This window comes from Ochotona curzoniae, unplaced genomic scaffold (assembly GCF_017591425.1).
Source record: "Ochotona curzoniae isolate NIBS_2020 unplaced genomic scaffold, NIBS_Ocur_1.0 scaffold_4683, whole genome shotgun sequence".
NCBI classification, from domain to species: Eukaryota; Metazoa; Chordata; class Mammalia; order Lagomorpha; family Ochotonidae; genus Ochotona; species Ochotona curzoniae.
The window spans coordinates 531,785-555,513 of NW_024467121.1; the positions used below are offsets into that span (position 1 = coordinate 531,785).

Here is a 23,729-nt window from a genome sequence, read left to right on the forward strand (position 1 = left end):
AAGCCTGGGTCCAGTGTGCTAATTTCTAGCCTCATTTGAAAAACCTCATTGTAAAAACCATGTTTTAAAAGCATTTTATTGTGTCCCTATTTTCAAATCAAAGATGGATTTCCAATGAAACTGTTAAATATATCCTAACAATAGGATGCTGGACTCTCTGTCCATACCTACAATGTCAGGATACACTTAAATAGCAGAATGATGAACTTGTGACTATTTATGAAAGATTATACTATTCTAGTAATATAGGTGAAATCAGTTTGAGGAAAGGGAAAGGGAAATCCCAGAGCCTATGGAATTGTATCATAAGATAATAAAAATAAATCAATTAAAATTTTTTATTTACTTATTTTTTAAGATTTATGTATTTGAAAGGCAGAATTACAGAGAAAGAAGGAGACAAAGGGAAAAACAGAAAGAGAGAAAGGAAGAGAGATCTTCCATTACATAAACGACTCCAACAGCCAGGGCTGGGCCTAACCAAAGCCAGAAACCTGGAACTCCATTTGGGTCTCCCACATGAGTGGTAGGGGCCCAAGCATTTGGGCCATCTTCTACTGCTTTCTCAGGCCATTACCAGAGAACTAGATCAGAAGTAGAGCAGCTGGGACTTGAACAAGTGCCCATGTGGGATGCTGGCACTGTCTATGTTCGTTGTTATACAAACATTTCTGAATTTTATTTTATTGCTGCAACAGCCAGAGCTAAGCTAATCCAAAGCAAGGAAACAGAAACCTCTTCCAGGTCTCACACGTGGGTGCAGGGTCCCAAGCATATGGGCCATCCTCATCTGCTTTCACAGGCCGTAAGAAGAGAGCTGGATTCAAAGTACAGCAGCCAAGACTAGACTTGGTGCCCATATGGGATGCCAGTGCCATAGGGTGGAGGATCAGCCTGTTGAGCCCTGGAAACAGCCTCCATTTCTGAATTTTAGCAACTTGTAAGGTTACTTTTCTTTGTGACATGCTAGGGAAATGAATCCTTTTTAAATTTTTAATTTTTATCCAAGAAACAGAGAAACAGCTACAGAGCTGCTATCCATTTGTTCACTCTGCAAATGTCTGTAGTGACCAGAAATAGGTTGCAGCTGCAACCAGGAGTCAGAACTTCATGGAATTTTTTTCACAAGAGAGAAGAGACCCAACTACCAGAGCCATCATTACTTCCTCCTGAGGTCTGTGTTAGCAGGAAAGTTAGAATCAGGTGCTGGAGGCAGCTAATCTAGGTGTTCTGATGTAGAATGTCTTAACCAATAGGCTAAACACTTGCCCCAAATTGGTCACATCTTAATATGAAAGATATGATCAAACAGGGTTATTTTAAACATTTCTTTTTCTTTTCTTCCCTCCTTCCTTCTTTCCTTTCTTCCTCCCTCCCTCTCTCTCTCTCTTTCTCTTTCCTTCCTTCCTTCTTTCTTTCCCACACTGACTTCATTTCTCTCAAACACCATTACAGGGAGAGGGAGAACAAAAGAGAGAGAATGACTCTTCAGCTGCTGCCTCATTTTCCAAATGGCCTGCCACAATGCCTCAATGGCTAAATCCTCACCTTGCAAACACCAGGACCCCATGTGGGTGCCAGTTTGTGTCCAGGCTGCTTCACTCCCCCTCCAGCTCCCTGCCTGTGACCTGGGAAAGCAGTTGAGGTTGGCTCAAAGTCTTAGGACTCTGCATCCATGTGAGAGACCCAGAGAAAGCTTCTGTCTCCTGGCTTCAGATTGGGTGATTGCGGCCACTTGGAGAGTGAACCAGTGGATGAAGAATCTTGGCTCTCTTTTTCTCCTTCTCTCTGCAAATCTTACCTGCCTTCCCAAGAAAAAATAACTAAATTTTAAATAGATATATAGACATAGGTATGTTTATTTGTTGAAAAGATAGAGTGGCAGCTTTTCAGCCACTGGTTCACTTCCCAGATGGCAGCAATAGCCAGAGTGGGTCAGCCTGAAGGCAGGAGCTCCATAGGAATCTTTCACACAGTTAACAGGAACCAAGGAACTGAGCCATTCTCTGTTTACTCGCCCAGGCAAGTCAGCAGGAAACTGGATCAGAAACAAAAGTAACTGGGACGTGAACCTTAGCTCTGATAGGTGATACAGGTGCTCCAAGCGTTGGCTTAATCCTTTGAGCCACAAAGTCGGCCTCTCAGAACTCATCTTAAATAAAACCAAGTGCAAGCTCTTAAGCCAATGCAGGGGTGGAACCCTAGTTCTACTACTAGCTAACCTGGCTTATTAAACTGATCCACTTAGCCTGTTTTCTCATCTGTAAATGGGGCAGTATAATAGATACTTGTTACTACTGTTAGGAAAAAATAATAAATACTGGCCAAGATTTTTTTTTTCATTTTTAAAAATTTTGATTATCTTGTCATAGTTGATTAGGCTCAAAGGGTCAAGGGCTACAGGAAATTGGGTAAGACCATTGTTTCCACATTCTCTTTTTTCCTTCCTGTATGTGGGGGAAGGGGAGAGACAAAGGCAGAAGCCACACCCACCCTCCCAACCATCCCAGGGTCCCTGATGTGGGACATGCTCTGAGAGCCCTGCTCAAATAGGTTTTTTGATCGGCCAAGATTTTTATTGTAGTTGTTGCTAGTCATCAGATAGGTGAAAATGCACAATATAAACTTGAATGCTTCAGTCCATTTGAATTTGATATTATCAAGCCATTAGATCACCTTTGCTGAAAAGCTAATTATGTAAATTAATTATAAGGTGAAAATGACTGTGTCTTTATCCAAAGAAATATGTGTTCTTACTTTTTCCTCATGAGTTTCTTGATCTTCAGCCTTAATCTCCTCTTCCTAAACACACCACTTAGCCTACTGCCTTGCATCACATTCACAAAACCAAATGAAATCCTGCCGGGGTCTGCATGGTGAATTAGGAGCTGATATTCTAACTGCAGCACCAGCATCCCCTATGGGAGCTGGTTTCAGTCCCAGCTGCTCCACTTCCCATCCAGCTCTTTGCTTATGGCCTAGGAAAGCAGCAGAGGATGGCCCAAGTGCTTGGGTTCCTGTCACCCACAGAAGGGACCTGGATGACTCTCTAGGCTCCTAACATTGGCCTGGTCCAGCCCTGGCCATCACAACCATTTTTGGAAAATACCTTTCTCTCTGTGTCTCTGCTTTTTCTTCTCTTTGTAGCTCTGCCTTTCAAACAAATAAATCTCAATAAACAAAACAACAAAAAGACTAACATAAAATTATGCTCAGAAAACCAAACTGTCATTAAATCTTTGAAAATATCTTGTGGGGGGCCCGGCGCGGTGGCGCAGTGGCGCAGTGGTTAAGGTCCTCACCTTGCATGCCCGGGATCCCATATGGACACTGGTTCTATCCCGGCAGCCCCGCTTCCCTTCCAGCTCCCTGCCTGTGGCCCGGGAAAGCAGTCGAGGACAGCCCAAGGCTTTGGGACCCTGCACCCGCGTGGGAGACCCAGAAGAGGCTCCTGGCTTTGGACCAGCATAGCATCGGCCATTGCGCTTACTTGGGGAATGAATCATCAGACGGAAGATCTTCCTCTCTGTCTCTCCTCTCTGTATATCTGCCTTTCCAATAAAAAAATAATAAAAATAAATCTTTAAAACAAAAAAGAAAATATCTTGTGGGGCTGGTGTGATGGCTCAGCTGATTAATGGACATCAGTTTGTGTCCCTGCTGTTCCACTTCCTATCCAGCTCCCTGCTTGTGGCCTGGTAAAGCAGTAAAGAATGGCCCAAAGCCTTGGGACCCTGTATACATGTGGGAGATTTGGAGAAAACTCCTGGGTCTTGGATTGGCTCAACTTCAGGTCTTGGGGCCATTTGGTGAATGAACCAGTGAATGGAAGATCTTTCTCTCTGTTAGTTTGCCTTTCCAATAAAAATGAATAACTCTGGGCTAAAGGCCTCGCCTTGCATACACCAGGATCCCATATTGGCACCAAATTCGTGGCCTGACAGCCCTGCTTCCCATCCGACTCCCTACTTGTGGCCTGGAAAAGTAGTTGAGAATGACCCAAGGCCTTGGGACTCTGCACCCATGTGGGAGACCTGGAAGAAGTTCCTGGCTCCTGGCTTCAGACTGGCTCAGCTCTAGCCGTTGTGTTCACTTTGGGAGTGAATCATTGGACGGAAGATCTTTCTGTCTATCCTCCTCTCTGTATATCGGACTTTCCAATTAAAATAAATAAAATTTTTTTTTAAAAAAGAAGAAGGGCCTGGCACGATAGCGTAACGGTTAAAATCCTCACCTTGAACGTACCTGGATCCCATATGGGCGCCGGTTCTAATCTCAGCAGCTCCACTTCCCATTCAGCTTCCTGATTGTGGTCTGGAAAAGCAGTAGAGGACAGCTCAAAGCCTTGGGACCCTGCACTCGTGTGGGATCCCGGAAAGAAGTTCCTGGCTTCAGATCGGCATAGCACTGGCCATTGCGACCACTTGGGTAGTGAATCATCAGACGGAAGATCTTCTCTGTCTCTCCTCCTTTCTGTACATCTGCTTTTCCAATAAAAATAAATAAATAAATGAATCTTTAAAAAAAGGAGAAGAAGAAAGACGTCTTGTTTGGGAGTTTTATATTTCATACCTTTGATCTTTCATACCTTTCCTAAAAGCTAATAATTTCCCCTATATGATTATATAACATATACACACATATAACTTGAAGCTTATTTGTAAAATAAGCTTATTTGCTTATTTTCATCTACTTGGGAGGCAGAATGATAGATAACTTATCTTATACACTGGTTCATTCCCTCAAATTACCCTAATAAGTTTGGGCTACACCAGGAACCTAGAACTCCATTGGGTTCACCAACATGGATGGTCACAATGTATTAGAAGAAGCTGAATTGAAAGCAGGCTGCCAGGATAAACCGGCATTCTGTTGTGAATGAGGGCAGCCTAAGGGGTGGCTTAACCTGCTACACCCTAATGCCCTTCCCTAGACAAATGTTTTAAATCTCCAAATCCCTTCCACTATGCCTTAAGGTATCTTACACATAGGATCATTTTCTAGGAATAAAACTACACAGCAGACATTGGAAAGTCGGCTTTAGAAAACACGATGCCTGCTCTAGTAGGCTTGCATGTGCTGGGATCCAATGTGGGTGCCAGTTCGTGTCCTAGCTGCCCCACTTCCCTTCTAGCTCCCTGCTTGTGGCCTGAGAAAGCAAAAGAGGATGACCCAGGGCCAAAGCCTTGAGACCCTGCACCTGCATAGGAGACCTGGGAGAAGCTTCTGGCTCCTGGTTTCAGATCGGCTCAGCTGTGGTCCTTGTAGCCACTTTGGGGAGAGAATGAATCAATGATACAAGATCTTTCTGTCTGTCTCTCCTCCTCTTTGTAAACTTGACTTTGCAAGAAAAGTAATTAAATCTTTAAAAAAAAAAAAAAGATGACATGAGCCAGTTCTTCCAGGAGGAGCTTGGGGAGATGCTACAAGCCTGAGAGAAAGCAAGTTCAGTAGTAGTTCAGAGTAGCAAGTTCAGAGGTAGTGAAGGACTGGCTGGACCACAGGGGGCTCCTGGGCAGCACAGGGCCTGGGGGGAGATAGGATGCACGAGTAGGTCCATAGGTGTGCAGCTCAGTCAAGGTCCACAAGAGGCTATTGAGCCGATTTAAGCAATGGTGAGACCTAAGCTGCTTTAGGACCTATAGACAGCTAATCTGGGTATGTCATGAAGAAACTGGAATGCAGAGGAGCAGAATGGAAAAAGGGTGACCGGGAGGTTCCTGGGGGAGAGGCTGGGTGAGGGGAACAAGGTTCAGGACAGGAGTAAATCATCTGCGGACACTGACACTGACCGGGAGAGTGGCAGGCAAGCTCAAGGCTCAAGCAAAGCGTCTGTAACTGGAGTTCCAGAAGCTGAGTGACAGTGCCATGTCCCAAGCAAGACTGGAGAAAGAACTGGAATCAGAAGCCTCACAGCCAAGAAAATGCAAATGTAGATGACTCCTGACATCTGACAGTTCAATTCATATTTTTTCTATTTTACATTGATGCAGAAGTGAAAGGCATCCAGTAGAAAACTGTACTTTGAATTTTGAATCTCCTGGCTAGCTGTGCAATGTGGCTTGGGGTGCTGGGTAGCAGTACCCTACAACGTGAGGGTAAACCTACAGAGTACTGTGCTGCTGTGTTGGGGCAGTTCAGGTAAGGTGGGAAAGATTCATTTTTTAACTTATATTTTATGATCGATTTAATCAAGTACAAAGAAAAAAATATAAGAGAGGTAAGAGGTACATCAATTGTTTGGCTCCTATGATATATACTGAGAGATCTACAAATGCAGTGAGATAGCCTGGGACTTGCTTCAAAGAATTCCAGTGGCAAAAGTAGGAGTAATGAGTGGAAACCCAGAGAGATGAGCTTGAATCTGAATGATGGAAACCAGGGGTTCATCATACTAGCCCTTCCACTTAGGTGCATGATAGTTTCCATGCAACTGGATGAAGTCACATGGGAATAGCACACGTGTGTACCAGTGTGACCGTGGAGTGGGTGGGCAGGTAGTAGGGTTAGGGCCAGCAGAGAGAGACAGGCAAAACCACTGCTGTCCTAGAGTGGACATGGTTTAGGGAAGAAACAGACCACAAACAAGCATATAAGTGAGAGACTGAATCAGAGTGGCAGAAAATGATGATGTGATGCAGTGCATGGAGGCAACTCTGGAGTGACCAGACATCTCCATGAGAAATCTCCATACCTGGCACAGAGGAGCCACATGGGGATGCAGAGCAATGCTTTTAAAATCCCTTCCAGACTACTCCTTCACTGATAACCAAATGTAAATTAGTGTCTTTAAGTATTCTATTCCAGGGAAAACATTTTAACTTAAAAGCTTTTGCTCCCTTCCCCACCCCTTGGAAAAAAAACAAACAAACAAAACAACTCCAAATGTTGAGGCCATTATTAACCTGGAATTCTAGAAGTAGAGCAGACTCAGGCACAGTGACCCTGAGGCCCATGTAAAACTCCTGCTTACCCTGGCAGCTCTCCTTCCTTGAAACCTGCACACTCTCTGCCCCTCTTGGGCAGTTTTTGCCACTCTGGGGATACGCAACCCTACCCTCCGGCAGGCGCTGCCTCCCTGTGCCAACCCTGGGTGCCAGGGATCACAAGCCCCAGGAGGGCGAGAACGTGGCTGGTGTGGTTCACCACTGCCAACTCCAGCCCTGGGAATTGTGCTGAACACAGGGCCAGCACTCAGTAAACATTTAATGAGAACCTCCCCAACTCCTCTCTTCCCCCTGCCCACTGGCCAAGCGCCAACACACAGAGGGTAACCCACCCCCAGGTGTTTAAGAACTCTATCCTGCAGTTACAACTAGCAGCCCACAATCATTGCTTCCTTGTTAGATGAAGCACTGAGTCGTTCAGATAATGAATGTATGGTCAGAACCTGAAAGTCTTTCCTACCTTAAAAAATTAAGCCAAAAAGTGGGAGTTGTAGAAAACTGTAACATAATACAGGGGCTAGCACTGTGTCCTAGCAGTTAAAGTCCTTGCCTTGCACACGCCAGGATCCCATCTGGGCACGGGTTCTAATCCTGGCTGCCCCGCTTTCCAACCAGCTCCTTGCTTGTGACCTGAGAAAGCAGTTGAGGACAGCCCAAAGCCTTGGGATCCTGCACCCAAATGGGAGACCGAGAACAAACTCCTGACTCCTGGCTTCAGATCAGTTCAGCTGCAGCCTTTGGGATCAATTAGGGAATGAATCAGAGGATGAAGGATCTTCCTCTGTCTCTCCTCCTCTCTGTATCTGCCTTTCCAAGAATAATAATAATGATAATAATAACTCATAAAAAATGCATTACTCGGGGCATAAAACAGTTTTTTGAAGATACGATGATATCATTCTACTGATGTAGAACAGCCTTCCTGGATAAACCCAACTACAAATATTTTGGTTTCCTGAAAGCAAAACAAAACACACACACACACACACAAAAGGAAAAAAAACCTTCTTGGCTCAAATTATAGAAACTCTTTGCTGGCAGCTCAGCCTAGGCTTTCTGCATACGTGCTTTTAGGATCTCAGATTGCATGTGTTCTGCCCAGCAACCACGGACACTTAAGAGTCATTAAATAATAATGAAACAGGAGGCCTGAGGTTAAAAAAAATTTTTTTTCTTTGTTCATCCAGGTTCTGTTCCATACTTAACCGATCTTAGACAAATCCATCCCTTCCCTCTTATTTCATTTCCACCTATCTGCCTGAGAGATGCTCTGTGAGCTACTCGGATGATGGTCGGTCCCTGGCACCTACATGTCTCCTATTCTCTACCCTTTGGGACTTCTGCAGGAGACCTCCACACGCACAGCTCGACAACGCAGCTGACAACTTGAACCTGGCAGTCTGTTACCTGCGCTTCTGTGAATGAGAAAACTGCCAATAAATTGCCAACGTGAGAATTCTGAAACCGCAACTTACGCCGGTTTCAAGTCCCTTCTAAACTATGCAGAAGCCGCTGACACTGAACTACTCCTCCTTCGGCGGGTTGTCGCCGAAACAACCAACCCAACACCGAGCGATGCCAAGGCCCGCACTGGCTGGCAGGACGTGCTGCTGAGCCCTGGTCCAGTTGACTGTGCATGCCAGCCAGCCTTTCAGAGGCTTTCAAAATACAGCCATCTTGCGTCAGCCACCTTGGCCCGGGGAGACGGCGAGCTCCGTCCCAGGTGCCCGCCACCCTGCAAGGGGAACTAACCGTCAGGAAGGGAAGGCTGCAGCGCTCACCCCCCCGGGCTCGGGATCGCAGTCCGAGCCGCCCAAGTTGGTTGCGGGCGGACTCAGGCCCAACCCGCAGACCCGGAGCGCGCCGGGCCGCCCCTCCCCCGCCCGTCGGCCCCTACACAGGGCGGGCAGCCTGAGAGCCGCCCGCTAGCCGTCCCAGCTGCCGCGGCAGCCCTAACCGGGAGCAGGGGCGGGACAAATCCATCCCCGAGCTTCCTGGTAGGGAGCGAGCTCCACCGGGGCACGGCGACCCGGCCGGCCGCGTCCCTCTCCCCGCCCCCACGCCGCCCGGGGCGCCTCGGGGGCGCGCGTCGGGGCCCGCGCGGGAGCGGGGGCGGCCCTTCCCCCTGTCCCTCCCGCTGCGGCCTGAGGCGACCGCAGGCCGGGCGTCGATCCGAGCCGCCGCCTCGTGCTCTCCCCTCCCCCACCTTCCCCTCAGCGCCCCAAACTCGGGCCTTGAAGTTAGGCCAGTGGGGGAGGGGCGGGGTACGAGGCCGTGCGCGCGGCCGCGCGCGCGCGTGGGGCAGGGGGCGGGAGCCGGCAGCCCCTCGGCGTGTCTTTTGTGTTTGTACACACACGGCGCGAGGCTGCCGGGAGGAGCGAGCGGGCGGCGCGCGGGGGAGGAGCGAGCGCGCTCCGGCGAACGGGCGCGCGGGGGGAGGGGAGGGGGCGGGGGCGGGGCCGAGCGGGGGAGCGCGGGGCGGAGCCGAGCCTTCCCTCCATTGTGTGTGATTGGCTGGCGCGCGGCGCGGGGGCGGGGCGGCGTGTGTCGGGGGGGGTATAGCCTCGGTGTCAGCCATCTTTCAATTGTGTTCGCAGTCACCGCCGCGCCGACGTCGCTCTCAACGCCAGCGCCGCCTCTCGCTCGCCGAGCTCCAGCCGAAGGAGAAGGGGGGTAAGTTTCCCCGGCTGCCCGTCTCCCGGAGCCGAGCCCCGCTCGCCGTCAGCCCCTGAGCGGGGCCCCGGGCGTGCGGAGAGGGGACCCGCGGCCCCTCCGGCTTAGCCCACAAACTTTTTGGCCCAGAAATGGAGGTGAGGGGCGAGTTTCCCTGTTCGCTCCGGCGGCGGCTCCCCTGCCTCTCGCCGCCTGCTCCAACAGCAGCAACCGCCGCGGCGCCGAGCCTGTTCTTCCCTCCTCCCCGCGCCCCTGGCTCGCTTTTCTTCGGTGAAATCCCGCCCGCCGTCCCTTCCCCGGACCCCAAACCTTCACCACGACCCGCGCGGGCTTCTCCCCCAGCGCCCCCGGACCCCGGGCCCCAGTTTTCGGGCGGGAAAGGGGTGGAAATCGCCGTCGCTTCCCACCCTGGGGTAACTCGCTTTTTTGCTGCCTCCCCACAGTTGTTGCTAAGCTTCACCATCTTGTCTTCTCTGGTCACCGACCATATTCTCCCCCCCCCCCCCGTTTCTCTCTTCCCCATTTTAAAAAGGAGGAAAAAAATTTAAAAAGAGGGACATTTTTTTCCCTTTTTTGGAGAGGCGGAAACTTGATGCATTTGAAATGCAAAAAAAAAAAAACTTTTGCATTTTGGAGGGCGGCACGTGGCAGGGGATTGAGGCTATTTTGGAGCGGTTTGGTTGTTTTGTCTTCTCTGGAAGGGAATCGGAGACGTTTTGCGATTGTTTCCATTTTGTTCTGGTCTGGGAGCCGAGTTGGTGATTGCGCGAGGTGGGCCGGCGGAGGGGCCGGAGGAGGCAGAACCAAAAGTTTATCTGCGGTGCTGGGTGGACCGGTCGGCGGGTGTCGGGCGGTAATTAGAGCCCAGGTGTGGGGCTCTTCTCATTTCAGCCCGAAGCCGCGAGGACGGGGCTTTGTAGAAAGCTCGCTGGTGCCAGCTTTTTTTTTTTTTCCCTCTTGTTTTCTAGACGGCTTTTTAGTCAAACTGTTAAAGATGAAACAAGAATGTAATGTTTTCAGACATTTACAGTAATCCCTCAACTGCCAGTCACAAATGGGGGGGCGGCGTGGGGGGGGATGCAAAACCTTTTTTTTTCCCTGTAATTTGATTCGACCTTTTCTGTGGTTTGTGGTTTCGTTCTTTCGACTTGTTTGTGGATCGAATGTTTACAGACATTTCTGATTTCTTTAATTAGAGAAATTGGCTCAAAGGCTTTTAGGGGTCTTTTTGTTTTGCCGTTTGGTGCTCCGAATTGGCGTTTGGAGACTAATTAAGGCTAGCGATTTTCTAGTACTACAGTTTGTTTCATGAAGTCATATTTGGGTGGGAGATGTAATCTGTGCCCTTCCAAAATTATATAACATTATGGACATGTAAGAAAATACATATGCTGATCATTATTTTCAGATTTTGGCAGATGGGGGAGGTGACACTGGTAAGAAAACTTTAATAGTTGTATATGGTGATCTGCCTTTTTTTTTTTAACGCTAGTAGGTGAGTAAGGAAGTACTTGCACCATGGCTCGTACAAAGCAGACTGCCCGCAAATCGACTGGTGGCAAGGCTCCCAGAAAACAACTGGCTACAAAAGCCGCTCGCAAAAGTGCGCCCTCTACTGGAGGGGTGAAGAAACCTCACCGTTACAGGTATTAAAGGCAAAACTGGACAGTGTCTAATTTAACAAAAGAGATGGATATAACAGGAAAACTTTAGGGAAGGTGGCGTTTTCTTTCTTGGAATATTTGGTAATTCTCAGGGAAAAAATGCATAATTTAGCATTAGGTTCTATTGAAAATGTGTTTTACTTTGAAGCAGTGGTCTGACCTAAAGGCTTAAGGGGATTTACTTAATACATTGCTCATGTTGATCGGATATATTAATGTTTTTGTTACCTGTAATTCTTTTTTAAAATAAAATTGTTTTTGGTTTCTGAGAATCTCCATGTTTTAATCAAGATAGGATCTTTTTTTTGTTTTCGTAAACTTGCCCCTCATTTGCCCGATTGGCTTTTTCTGTATTAGCTCATTTGGTTCTGAACTGTTTGGTGCTGTTAAGGGCATTTGCCATTAGAGGGCAGAAGTTGTCCAGACTTAAGTAGTCTCTGTAAATTTTAGTTAATCAAAAATAAAATCCCAGAAGTAAATTCTTTGTTGACAGTTTGAAAAAACAAAAAGCAGAAATTTGTATCTGAAGTGATTGAGAGACCACACAATCTGGAGTATTGTAAATTATTTATGAAGTATGACCAATAGAGGAAGTAAGGTATTCTGGAAACTCAAAATACCACAATGTTATTTTTAAATGAAAAGCCCACTGGATTGTGTTGGTAAACCAGAGGGCTTTGAATTAGGTAAGGATACAGGTGGGAATGAGAGGGGTACTAAGTTGAAGCAGGTCACGGTTTATTTATTGGCAGCTGATTAATACCATTCCAAGTTGTTCTTACAGATTTGATCATTTTTATGTATGTCCTCATGTGTGTGTTTTAAAATGGAAATAGGACTTTGACAAACTACATGTCTGAAGTGTGCCAACATCTGTATTGTGACTAATAGACTCAAGTGTTTGGGTCGTAAGTGGAATTGGTTTGGTACTAGGGATGATGAATAGTTGAGTGGATTGTTTTTTGAGAAACCTGCAGTATGTGTTTAAAGCTGACCGCTTTACTTTTGTGCTGTTTTTATGCTTGGTAACAATTTTTTTTTGGTTAATTTTTTAAAGGCCTGGTACTGTGGCGCTCCGTGAAATTAGACGTTATCAGAAGTCCACTGAGCTTCTGATTCGCAAACTCCCCTTCCAGCGTCTGGTGCGAGAAATTGCTCAGGATTTCAAAACAGATCTGCGCTTCCAGAGTGCAGCTATTGGTGCTTTGCAGGTAAACTGGTGAATGGGAGAGGGGACTACTTGATGGTGTCTTCTGCCATATACCAAGAAAAACAGTTGAGTCAGCACGTGCTTTAGAATGTAGTCATCTGAAAATCAGGCGTAGTTTATACTGTTTATTTTACTGTTAAGGATACTTAGGGAAGGTTAAGTTGCTCAAGGTCATTTGCATAGAGAAATGGAAGTAGAAGCTTAAACCTATTTGATTTCAAAGCTTAATGCATATTCCATTATACCGTTTATAAAATTCACTGAAAGCTAGTGTTAAAACACAACTTGGTCTTCCTGGGATGCTGTGAAACATCAAGATGATTGAAGTCTAGAGGGTTACCGTGTTTGCAAGTCACTGAAACAAATGTGACTAGTATAAGTGGTATGTTTTGAATGCCCTTTGAACCTGAAGAGACAGTTACAGGTGGAGAGAGGCTAAATTCTAGGCTGGAGTGGCAGTACCACGCCGCATTGAGTGGTGGTTAGCATTGGATCGATGATAGGGACAGATGGTGCTTAAACATGATACTGGACATGTGAAGGGACAGGGATTTGATGGTTGCAGTTTGCTAAGACTTTGGACCTTACCTAAATAGGATCATGTTGAGCTTTGGCTTGGCTCCACAGTGCCTGGAATTTGAGAAATGTCATTGTAGAAGTGGTTTGTATTTGAAATGTTGTGGTGTATGCCAAGATTAAATGTTGAAATTTCCATGTGTTAGGGTGTTTTTTTCATTATATGGATGTGATTGTTAGTTGCTTAAGGTAATCTACATTTTATATTGCCATTGTTTAAATGGCTGTATCAATAATGTAGTGAGACCACCACTTCCACTAGAATCCTGGGGCTGCATGGATGGGAACATTGCAGAGCTGAGACAGTCTCTTTGGTGGAGAGGGTCTAGATTTGCACACAGCCATTGGAGGATTTTCAAGGCTGCTGTTGCTGTGCCGGGCTTTTGCTTTATATGGGAAAAAGATTTGATAGGTGGATTCTACCCTGATGTATAATTGGTCGAGCTGTTTCTATGGTTAGTCTACACTTGGTTTGATTGGTGAGTTCTAGGAGTAGGCATCCATTAAATTCTCAGTGGGTTGAAATTACTGAAATTCAACTACTAAAATCTCTGCATGCTGGTACTTTTAAAACTTTATTTTCTGTTCCCATTTCCCTATTTTAAATACAGAAATATTAAAATGCTCAAGCATTGGTGCAGAATTACTCATTATATATTCCAGTTACTGTTAGAATTGTGCCTAAAGAACACAGCACTATACTTAAAAAAAAAAAAAAGTCCAGCATGTTTTTAGCTTAAATGTAACTAAAATTAATGAGACAGGGGTAAAGGGCTTTAATCAGGTGGGAGCTTCCATTGTTGCGGTTCCTGCCTTGTGTATTTCTTCAGCCTGGCTCTGTAGGATTTGACAAAGATGTTTGTATCTGCTGCCCCAGCTCTGTTGGATTTTTATTGAAAGTAATTCTTGTACTTTTTTTTGTTTATTTTATACCTAGTTTAGTTCTCTGAAGATGGGGAGTGTTTGGTAATGAAAATAGGGTAATAGAAGATGGTGGTTAAAATGAAATTCCAAAAAAAAAACCCCAAATAAATTAAAGTGGAATTTCACAAATAGCTTTATTTTTGGTGCTACAGCTTAGTGCTTTTCTGATAGAGTGGTGTGCCCATGACCATGAGAGAGAAAATGCACCAGGATCTGCAGTACTGAATCTTGAGTACAAGGGAACTTCAGAAAAATTGTGGGGAAATGAAATAGATACATTTTAATGCAAAAGAATTAACCTTGGATAATCTTTTCCTAACATATCATACATAATCTCTGAGCTTTCTGGAGTATACTCATACTGTCTTCATAGGTATAATTTAACAGAGTTCAGCTATACAGAAATACAGTAATGACAGTAAAAGCAGTAGTGTAGTATAATAAATATTTGAAATTTATGTGTGGGATATCTGTTTAATACAATCATGAACCATGATATGCACAAAAACAACCTACTGAAGGAGAAGGTAGTCCAATGAGAATAGTATGGAAGTTTGCATCTGTCATGCTTGTGCATTCACTTAAAACTTTCATATTCTACTTTTAACTAAAGTATATTAAAAACGGAGTTTTGGAATAGTAGATTTGATATTGAATAAGGCTGCATATTTTGTCCCTTAGATATGAGGTTTTGGAGGGGGGTGGATATTAAAACTTTGCATGGTTTTTAGTTCCCTCTGCATAAAGAGCCTTGATGGGACCTGGCGCAGTAGCCTATTGGTTAAGGTCCTCGCCTTGCGCACACAAGGATCCCATATGGGCGCCATTTCTAATCCCGGCAGCCCGCTTCCCATCCAGCTCCCTTCTTGTGACCCAGGAAAGCAGTTGAGGATGGTGGAAAGCCTTGGGACCCTGTACCCAAATGGGAGACCTGGAGGAGGCTCAGGACTCCTGGCTTCGAATCGGCTCAGCTCTGACCATGGCAGCTGCTTGGGGAGTGAATCGGTGGGTGGAAGATTTTCCTCTGTCTCTCTTCTGCTGTATACCTGCCTTTCCAATAAAAGGTATTTTTTAAAAAGAGCCTTAATGCTTAAAGAACAATATGATGTTATTAACTGTCCAGAGCTGACCAGACACGACCTTTGGAGGCTGTATTCATCAGAAAGAGCCCCAGTTGCCATGCGCCTCCTGAGCCCCCCGAGAAGCCAACAGGTGATCCTGGATGGTGGTCTCAGAACCCACAGTACCTATTGGCTTCGCCACATGGCAGCTGCGTTTCACAAAAGCATTCTGCATTTCCATAATCCTGCAGTGCTAGATCAAATAAAATTGAACTAGTTTCTTTCCTAAAGAATTTCAACTTAATTTGTTTTTTTGGTTTTTTGATTTATTTATTTTTATTACAAAGTCAGATATGTAGAGGAAAGACAGAAAGAAATATCTTCCGTCTGGTAATTCACACCCTGAGTGAGTGCAACAGCCAGTGCTGTGCCGATCTGAAGCCAGGAGCCAGGAATTTCTTTCCAGGTCTCCCACTCCAGTGCAGGGTCCCAAAACATTGGGCTGTCCTCAACTGCTTTCACAGGCCATAATTAGGGAGTTGGATGGGAAGTGGAGCTGCCGGGATTACAACCAGTGCCCATGTGGGATCCCGGCGGGTTCAGGGCAAGGACTTTAGCTGCTAGGCCACACCGCCGGCCCCTCAATTCTAGTTTCTAATGTACATTATGAACCTCTAAGAATGGGATATTTTAAAGTAGGTTGGAGAATGCAGTGTTTTCCAGACTTAAGCATATTTCTAGATTATCCAAAGAATAATATTGCCTGAATGATGTGGACTTTGATACCTTTGGAATAGATAAGGAAACCGGGTAATATCTGAAAACACTAGCAAATATTGACCATCTATTGGAGAGCAATGAATGCATTGTGAGTGGGAGGAGCCCTCTGATGAGCTAACTCAGGGGCTGAAAACTACAAGAGCTGCGAAATGTGGAGTTCCAGGTTACCTTCACTGGAGACAGGGCCAAGAACTTTCCTTTCTACTTTGTGGAATAGTTTGAACTAGGCCTTAAAAGATAGGTAGATAAGATTAGGTTATTAGCAATAAAGGCATGTATAGGCAGTAATATGTGAATGACACATTCTTGAGAGTCGGAAAAGGATGGGAGTATAAATAATAGAGCCATTTTGAGTTAATTGCTGCTTTGTTAGTGCTTTAAAGCAGAATTCCAATCCTTTCATTTGCCATTTAGGGAAATTGTCCATTTATCCTGTATATCATGTAGCATTATAGGAACTAAGTTGTTCCAAGATTTTTGGGTGTGAGGGGGGTCTTTTTAATTGTTATCCAAAGGGGATATACTTTATTACCATGTAAAGAACATGAATAGAAATCTGGCTTTTCTCTAAATATATTTTGAACAAAGAAATAACTTTTCCTTGAAAGAAAGGGCCAAATAATCTTATGCTCCAAACCCAGTACATTAGGGCTGATGACCTTTAAAACAAAATGATAATGTCTTCAGTTGAAAATGAGTGAAGAACTGCTTAGACTGTTATAAAACATGCTGACAATTTGTGTTGTGAGGTTGAAGTGGAAGTTCTGCCTAACAAGCCAAGTACTATTGAGTGGTAGGCATTAAGATGCCTTTAAAGAATCTCATAATCAAATAGGAAAAGCCACAGGGTTGGTATTAGAACTGGCGCCCATATGGGATCCGGGTGTGCAAGGCGAGGACCTTAACCACTGAGCCATTGCGCCGGGAACAGGGTTGATATTAATACTAGAAGGCAACAAATGTTGGTAGAGATTGGAATACATGAATAGAAGATACTTAGTAGGGGAACATTCATCTAGGCATATCAAATCAAAGTATGTAAATAAATCTGTGATATTTGGGGACCTGTATGTACTCTACTGAAACCAGGTAGGAAAGGAGAGCTTACTGAGGACTATGTGATGGAAATCAGTTGCCAGCTGTACTGCACTGCTTGGAGAAGCAAAGGTTGCTACTGCACCACGGATAGAGTGCACTATTTGGATTTATACACTTCTATTTTAAGTATGATAATGTTAGTGTAAAGTGGACTTCTTCAAGACATTTCAGTTTATTAGAAATCATATTAGTAAGACAAGATTAAAATTACCAATAACTTGTTTAATTTGATAGATTTACCGGCTTGAACTTTTGACTTTCCATAATTTTAAGTTTTGTCCCCCAGGGATTAATTTAAATATTTAGTGTAATTTCCATGATGCATGTAAGTTTGTCTTAAACTATTGGAAATAATATAATTAATCATTTCTCTTAATTCTGGTTGCAGGAGGCAAGTGAGGCCTATCTGGTTGGCCTGTTTGAAGACACCAACCTGTGTGCTATCCATGCCAAACGTGTAACAATTATGCCAAAAGACATCCAGCTAGCACGCCGCATACGTGGAGAACGTGCTTAAGAATCCACTATGAGGAGAAACATTTCATTCTCAAAACAAATTTTTTTTTTTCCTCTTCTTACCTGTTATATTGGTAGCTCTGAACGTTTAGGGGTGTTTTTTTTGTTTGTTTTTTTTTGTTTTGTTTTTGTTTTTGTTTGGTTTTTTTGTTTTGTTTTGTTTTGTTTTTTTCCCCATGGGGTCAAAAGGTACCTAAGTATATGATTGCAAATGGAAAACTAGGGGACAGAAATCAGGTATTGGCAGTTTTTCCATTTTCATTTGTGTGTGGATTTTTAATATAAATGCGGGGACGTAAAGCATTAACGCAAGTCAAAATGTTTCAGTGAACAAGTTTCAGCAGTTCAACTTTATAACAATTATAAATAAACCTGTTAAATTTTTCTGGACAATGCCAGCATTTGGATTTTTTTAAAACAAGTAAATTTCTTATTGACGGCAACTAAATGGTGTTTGTAGCATTTTTATCATACAGTAGTAGATTCCATCCATTCACTATACTTTTCTAACTGAGTTGTCCTACATGCAAGTACATGTTTTTAATGTTGTCTGTCTTCTGTGCTGTTCCTGTAAGTTTGCTATTAAAATACATTAAACTATATCTGCTTTTGGTCTTTATTATCTTACCACTATGGTTCATTCATTTTCATATTCAGGATACAATTTTAATATCACATGCTTTGATTGTCATTTAATATCTGAGGTAATTATATTGAGGGGGCTGGCTGCACCTTGAGTGCACTTGAGTGCTTGCATTCCGTGGGGTGTGGGTTCATGTTCCAGCTGCTCTCCTTCCCATCCAGCAATCTGCCTATGGCCTGGGGAAGCAGCAGAGGATGCTCCAAGTGCATGGAACACCTCAAGAGATTTCTAGCTTCAGATCCGCTTGGCTTTGGTCCTTGAGCCATTTGTTGAGTGATCCAGAGGATGGAAGATCTTTACCTCTGAATCAGCCTGTTTCATAAAAATAAATAATGGGGGGAGGGGAGGAGTGCTTCTAAAGTATTTTTATTGTCTCTAAAGGCCATGATGGCTGGAGCTGATCCAATCCAGAGCTGGGAGCTCGCAGCCAGGTGCAGGGTCCCAAAGCTTAAGACCATCCTCCACTGCTCTCCTGGCCATAAGCAGGGAGCTAAACGGGAAGTGGAGCAGCCATAATAAATCTTTAAGAAACTGTTAAGGGATAAGGAAAGTATAAGCTTGTTATTGGCATGGGGTGGGGAAAAACCACTGGCTTTACATCTTTTTTAAAGATTTATTATTTGCCAGCTTTATGTAAAAATTTGCTACTCACATGGCTGCAATAGGCAGAGCTGAATTGATCAGAAGCTGGCATTCTGGAACTTTCCTGGTGTTCCAGGTGGGTGCAAGATCCCCAATGGCTTGAGACATTCTCTGTTGCTTTCCCAGGCCAATAAGCAGGAGGCTGGATCAGAAGTGGAACAGCAGAGACATGAACTGGTCCCCACCATAGAGGATGTTGGTACTAGCAGGAGGAGGAGTATACAGGTACCAACCCCATGGCATTATAACTTAGACTGCAAAATTGGCAAGATCACCTGAAAATGCTTAAAATACAAAGTGGTGTAGTACATTACTGTTTCAGTACTGTTGCTAAAGTTGTTTGATGAAAACCATGTCTTCGGCTGAAATAATTTGAGGACTTTAGCAATTTAAGATGGCTGCAGGGTGTCTCCCCTTTCAAGAGGCACCCTTACCTCCTGGCTTTCCAGAGTTGCTTTCCCCTCCCCAGCTCACCAGGTCCCTTTATTTGTAAACAAACTTTTCTGTCTGAAAAAAAAGCGGGGCTGCATATTAACTGAAGCCACTAGATCCTGGTGTAGTACCCTAGTGGCTAAACAACTCAACCTTGCATGTGCCGGAATCCCATATGGGTGCCAGTTCAAATCCTGGGGGGCCCACTTCTCATCCAGCTCCCTGTTTGTGGCCTCTTAAGGCAGTCAAGGACAGGCCAAAACTTTGAGAACCCTACAACTGTATGGGAGACCCAGAAGAATCTTAATCTCTGTCTCCTAGCTCCAGATTGATCAACTCTGATTGTTGTAGCCACAATCTTGAAAAACAAAAACACTGAAGCTGCCAAATCACTTAATTTGAAAAGCAAGAGTTGCAGAGAATGCAAGAGTATTTCCATCCAATGATACACTCCCCAGTTGCTGCAATAGCCAGGCCTGGGCCAGGCCAAAGTGTCTTCTGCATCTGCCCTGCAAGTGCAGGGGCCTAAGCACTTGGGCCTTCTTGCCCTGTGGTACTTGCCATTGGAATGACTAAGGGGTGATTTAGGATGATGAATCTTTCAGGACCTGTTAAATATGACTGGTATACTGATGTTGAAACATTTGTGTGTTTATAACTGGAAATAATGGGAAATGTTAAGCAGTAGGCTAAAAACTTCTGTATCCCTAAGACATTTAGCTTGTAATTGGTCTTAAACTTTTTAGCAATTAACTTTGAATTGTGCAGGTGTTTTATAAAATGCTTTAATTACAGAATTAATATAGATCTACAGCCCTGATTGCAATTTGTTGCATGTGGTAAACATTGTTATTCCTCGGATAATTTGGCAAGAGTATCTTATTCATTGTTTAGCATTTCCTTAATAGAAGTTACCAGAAATATTTCAGAAAGGAACGTGAGTGTCTCCAATAAGGGAGGAAATGGTGTTACCTTCTGGAATGTAATGGACACTGATTATGTAGAAGTATAAGATAACATGCTTTTTTCTTGCCTTAAAAAATCATGTTAGATGATTACATACTCGATCAGGGTGGGATGGATCTAGGGTTAGGGAGAAGTGGGTGTGATCATAAAAATATGGAGTACAAATTTGCTCTCATCCTTGCACAAGGGGTATGCTAATCTCTGTTGATCCAATTTTAGTATATGTGCTGCTAAAGCACTAGTCAAGCTTTAAAGATTTGTTTTCCTCCTACTCTGAAATATTTGCTAGTTGGTTTTTACAACTGTGCTCATTGGACACAATAAGTCATGTACTACAAAACTGACCCAAGTAGGAAGAAAGTAAATAGAGATCCTTGGGACTGAATGTCACATACTCTAGTATGATTAAAGTACTATACATGTCTGAATGTCCTGTGGTGGTTCAGTATTTGGTGGTTAGATACCTCTTGCCAAGAGACTATTTTGAGGGTGGGCCAATCTTTGGGGAGTGGGTGGTCTGCCAGCTCTTTGATACCCTGGGTTCATGCTGTTTTAACCTTCAGACCAATAATTTCGGAGTTAGAGCATCTAGCATTCTTACCCAGATGGGAGCCATGATGTATGGGATCCATAGTGAAAATCCACTGTCTGCAAGGTTCAGTTTTTGAGTAGTCATATTCAGAAGGAAAGGAAATAGCCAGTTTACACTTAAGACTTGGAAAAGGTTACTCAAGTAAATTTTTTAAAAGACAGTTATAGTATGTTGTAAGAAAAAATTTAGATAAACATAGGCACTTATGTTTGTGGGAAAAATCAATTAAAATTTGATGCAGATAAGTTTGAGGTCCTTAAGATCTTGAGTCACGGCTTTCCAGTTTTTGAAACAGGATTTATTTTTCATTCCATTTTCCACACATTTGAGGTTTGTAGAACCTTCATGTCTTGGGAAGATTGGGAATATTTATTCAAAGAGCTTCTGTAGGAGGAGATTGGGATTTTCTTTTGAGTGAAAACTCAGCTATTACGAAAAGATGTGCACTTGAGTAAAAACTGTTTGCATATTTTGACCAGCATAGAATCAGAAAATACCAATCTCGGAGACTAAAGAATAGTAGATAATTCAGAGGTGAAGAACACTCCAGGTTATGCAGCAGATGGAGGGAAGGTCAATGGAATCCAGGGCCATGCTCAAGTGAGGTACAAAGTACCAGCACAGTTCATCTTGCCAAGGATTTTAGAAGCTTTGGTATTTCGTAAAAACACATAGGTAAGAGGGACAAAATTGGGAATGAGGGTGACAGATAATTAGAAATCACAAGAAAGGACTGTTCCGTACTGCTCCTCATCTGCCTAGCTCAGCTCCCCTCTCGTCTTCATTTATTTTGGCTCGTCCTCAAAAAAGTATATCCTAGAGTTTACCCTTAGCACCCTAGTGCAACCTGGCAGAGAATAGTTGAAATAACATCTAGCCATTTTCTCATCCCTTCAGGTCTCTTCTTCACAATCTAGAAAAAAAAATCTGAAACATGAATTGTTGATCATTTCTCCACTTTATTATTTTTAAAAATGTTATGATGATTACATGATTGATCCGGGTGGGATCAAGGTTTAGGGAAAATTGCATGAACTTATTGTTTCCACATTTGCTATTTCTTGTTTCTGGGGGAAGGGGAGAAGTTGGGGGGAAGCTACACGTGACTTTCCAAATGTCCCAGTACCCAGGAATGAGGAACCGCCACCTCACATCAACCCATGGTCTCCATGTGTAAATATTCCGAGGGTTCTGCCCAAGTGGTTTGGATAGTTCTGGAATGTTGATTTCACTGATTCAAGGATGAAGCCACCCTCCCTATGTCCACTGGTTGATATAGTAACCCTCAAGTTTCCATTCACTGAGATTTTTCACTGGCATTATTTGACTGGGGTGGTTGTCCAGTTTGTTCTGCTTTGCTACAGCACTAAAAGAGCTGCCATATTCTTTTACAGCTATGCTGGACCTATGTCCACTGCTCTGCATTTTTCGCTAAATAGAAAATGCTCTTGCAGGTTGAGCCCAAGGACCTGGGCTGGCCAGCCCAAGCCTCGCCAGATTCCCTACCTCTGAAGCTCACAAACCCGGCACCCTCCTCGCAGGCAGGCCCAAGGACCTGGGCCATGTGACCTGAGCCCCATCAGATCCCCCAACCCTGAAGCTCATGAATCTGGCACCCACCTTGTAGGTGGGCCCCAGGACCCAGGCTAGGCAACCCGAGCCCTCCTGGGTCCCCCACACCCAGGGCTCACAAACAGCACCCCTCCTCACAGGTGGACCCAAGGACTAAAACCAAATGACCCAAACCCTGCCAGATCCCCCATCCCTGGGCTGGGGTTCATGAACCAAACAACTCACAGGCAGGTCCCAGGAGCCGGGCTAGGCAACCTGAGTGCTGCCAGATCTCTCCACATCCCCAGGGCTCAGGAAACTGGCCCCTACCACACAGGTGAGCGCCAAGACCCAATCCAAGCTACCTAAGCCCTGCCAGATCCCTAGCTCCTGAGATTCAACGAACCTGGTCCCTGCTGGCCCCAGACTGGCATGACTCGCCTAGCCTCAGCATCTACAATCTTACTGTGCAGCATGTCCTGGTCTAGTCTGCCCCCGGTCCAGCTTCTGCTGGTGGGTGCTGCAGCCTATCCCAGCGCAGCCCATCCCAGCGCAGCCCAGCCCAATTGCTGTCTTGGCCCTAATGTGAACTGGCTGATGTTGCAGCCAAATCTGGCTGCTCCTGCCTCCTGCCCTGGTTCTCTGATTTGCCAGTGGGTGTTATAAACTGGCCCAGACTGATCTGTCCCCAAATTTGACGCACGTGTGTGCCAGCAGATACCTATGGTCTGAGCTGCTCCTTGCCTTGATTCTTGTGCTCATCTGCAGGGACTGCATCCCAATGAAGGAGTTTTCCAAAGTCCTCCATCGAGTCTCCTCCCAATGGCAATTCTCATGCACACCAGTGTGTCCTTGACCTAGTTGACTTTGTCCCTGTCAAAACAAGAACAGTGGCATTACTCAACTGGCCCACACCCATTCTGATTCTTGCTGTTGGGTGTTGCCGCCCAGCAAAATCTGGTCTGTGCCCAGACACAGCTTTCATGTGGTTCAGCGGGAGTCTAGACTTAGCCCAGCTAGTTCTACATCCAACCTTGCTCTCATGAGTACTAGTAGGCATCAGAGTCTAGCCCAACCTGTTGCTCCCCAGATCCAGTGCACACCAGTGCCAGTAAAGGCTGTAGCTATGTCCAGCCAAGCTTGTTGCCCTCAATCCTACTCTCATCCTCACTGGTGGGAACCTCAACACAGCTGGGGTATCCCCTTAGATCACCAGCCCGGCCTGTTCTTCAGTGAGCCAGCAGAGATTGCAGTTCCACAGGGGTGAGTCCACATTGCCCCCACAGATTCTGCTATCAGACCCTCTTCTGACTATTGTTCTCTCCTCCAAATCAACTTGGTGTCAACCCCCTACTTACATATGTATGTTGTGGACTTATCTATGGAGATCTTTCATCTGTAATTCCTAACCTGGGCATAAAACCACAGGGCATCACAAAATGCCACCTGTGTGA

General features: G+C 44.8%; 1 protein-coding gene and 1 pseudogene across 2 annotated transcripts; one reads left to right on the forward strand and one right to left on the reverse strand.

The window, feature by feature from the left end:
• The first annotated feature begins 9,511 nt into the window (after window positions 1-9,511).
• LOC121148166 (histone H3.3A) lies at window positions 9,512-18,051 on the forward strand. 2 transcript variants are annotated; one of them, XM_040968259.1, is made up of 4 exons: window positions 9,512-9,620; window positions 11,113-11,266; window positions 12,342-12,495; window positions 17,322-18,051. In XM_040968259.1, exons 2-4 carry the CDS (start codon window positions 11,139-11,141, stop codon window positions 17,448-17,450), a joined length of 411 nt encoding a protein of 136 aa, XP_040824193.1. In that variant the 5' UTR covers window positions 9,512-9,620; window positions 11,113-11,138; the 3' UTR covers window positions 17,451-18,051. The 2 variants fall into 2 exon arrangements, with proteins under 2 accessions (XP_040824193.1, XP_040824194.1); XM_040968260.1 differs by having other exon boundaries at window positions 9,522-9,620; window positions 11,116-11,266.
• A 2,228-nt stretch (window positions 18,052-20,279) lies between these two features.
• LOC121148277 lies at window positions 20,280-20,371 on the reverse strand (annotated as a pseudogene).
• Between the last annotated feature and the right edge of the window lie 3,358 nt (window positions 20,372-23,729).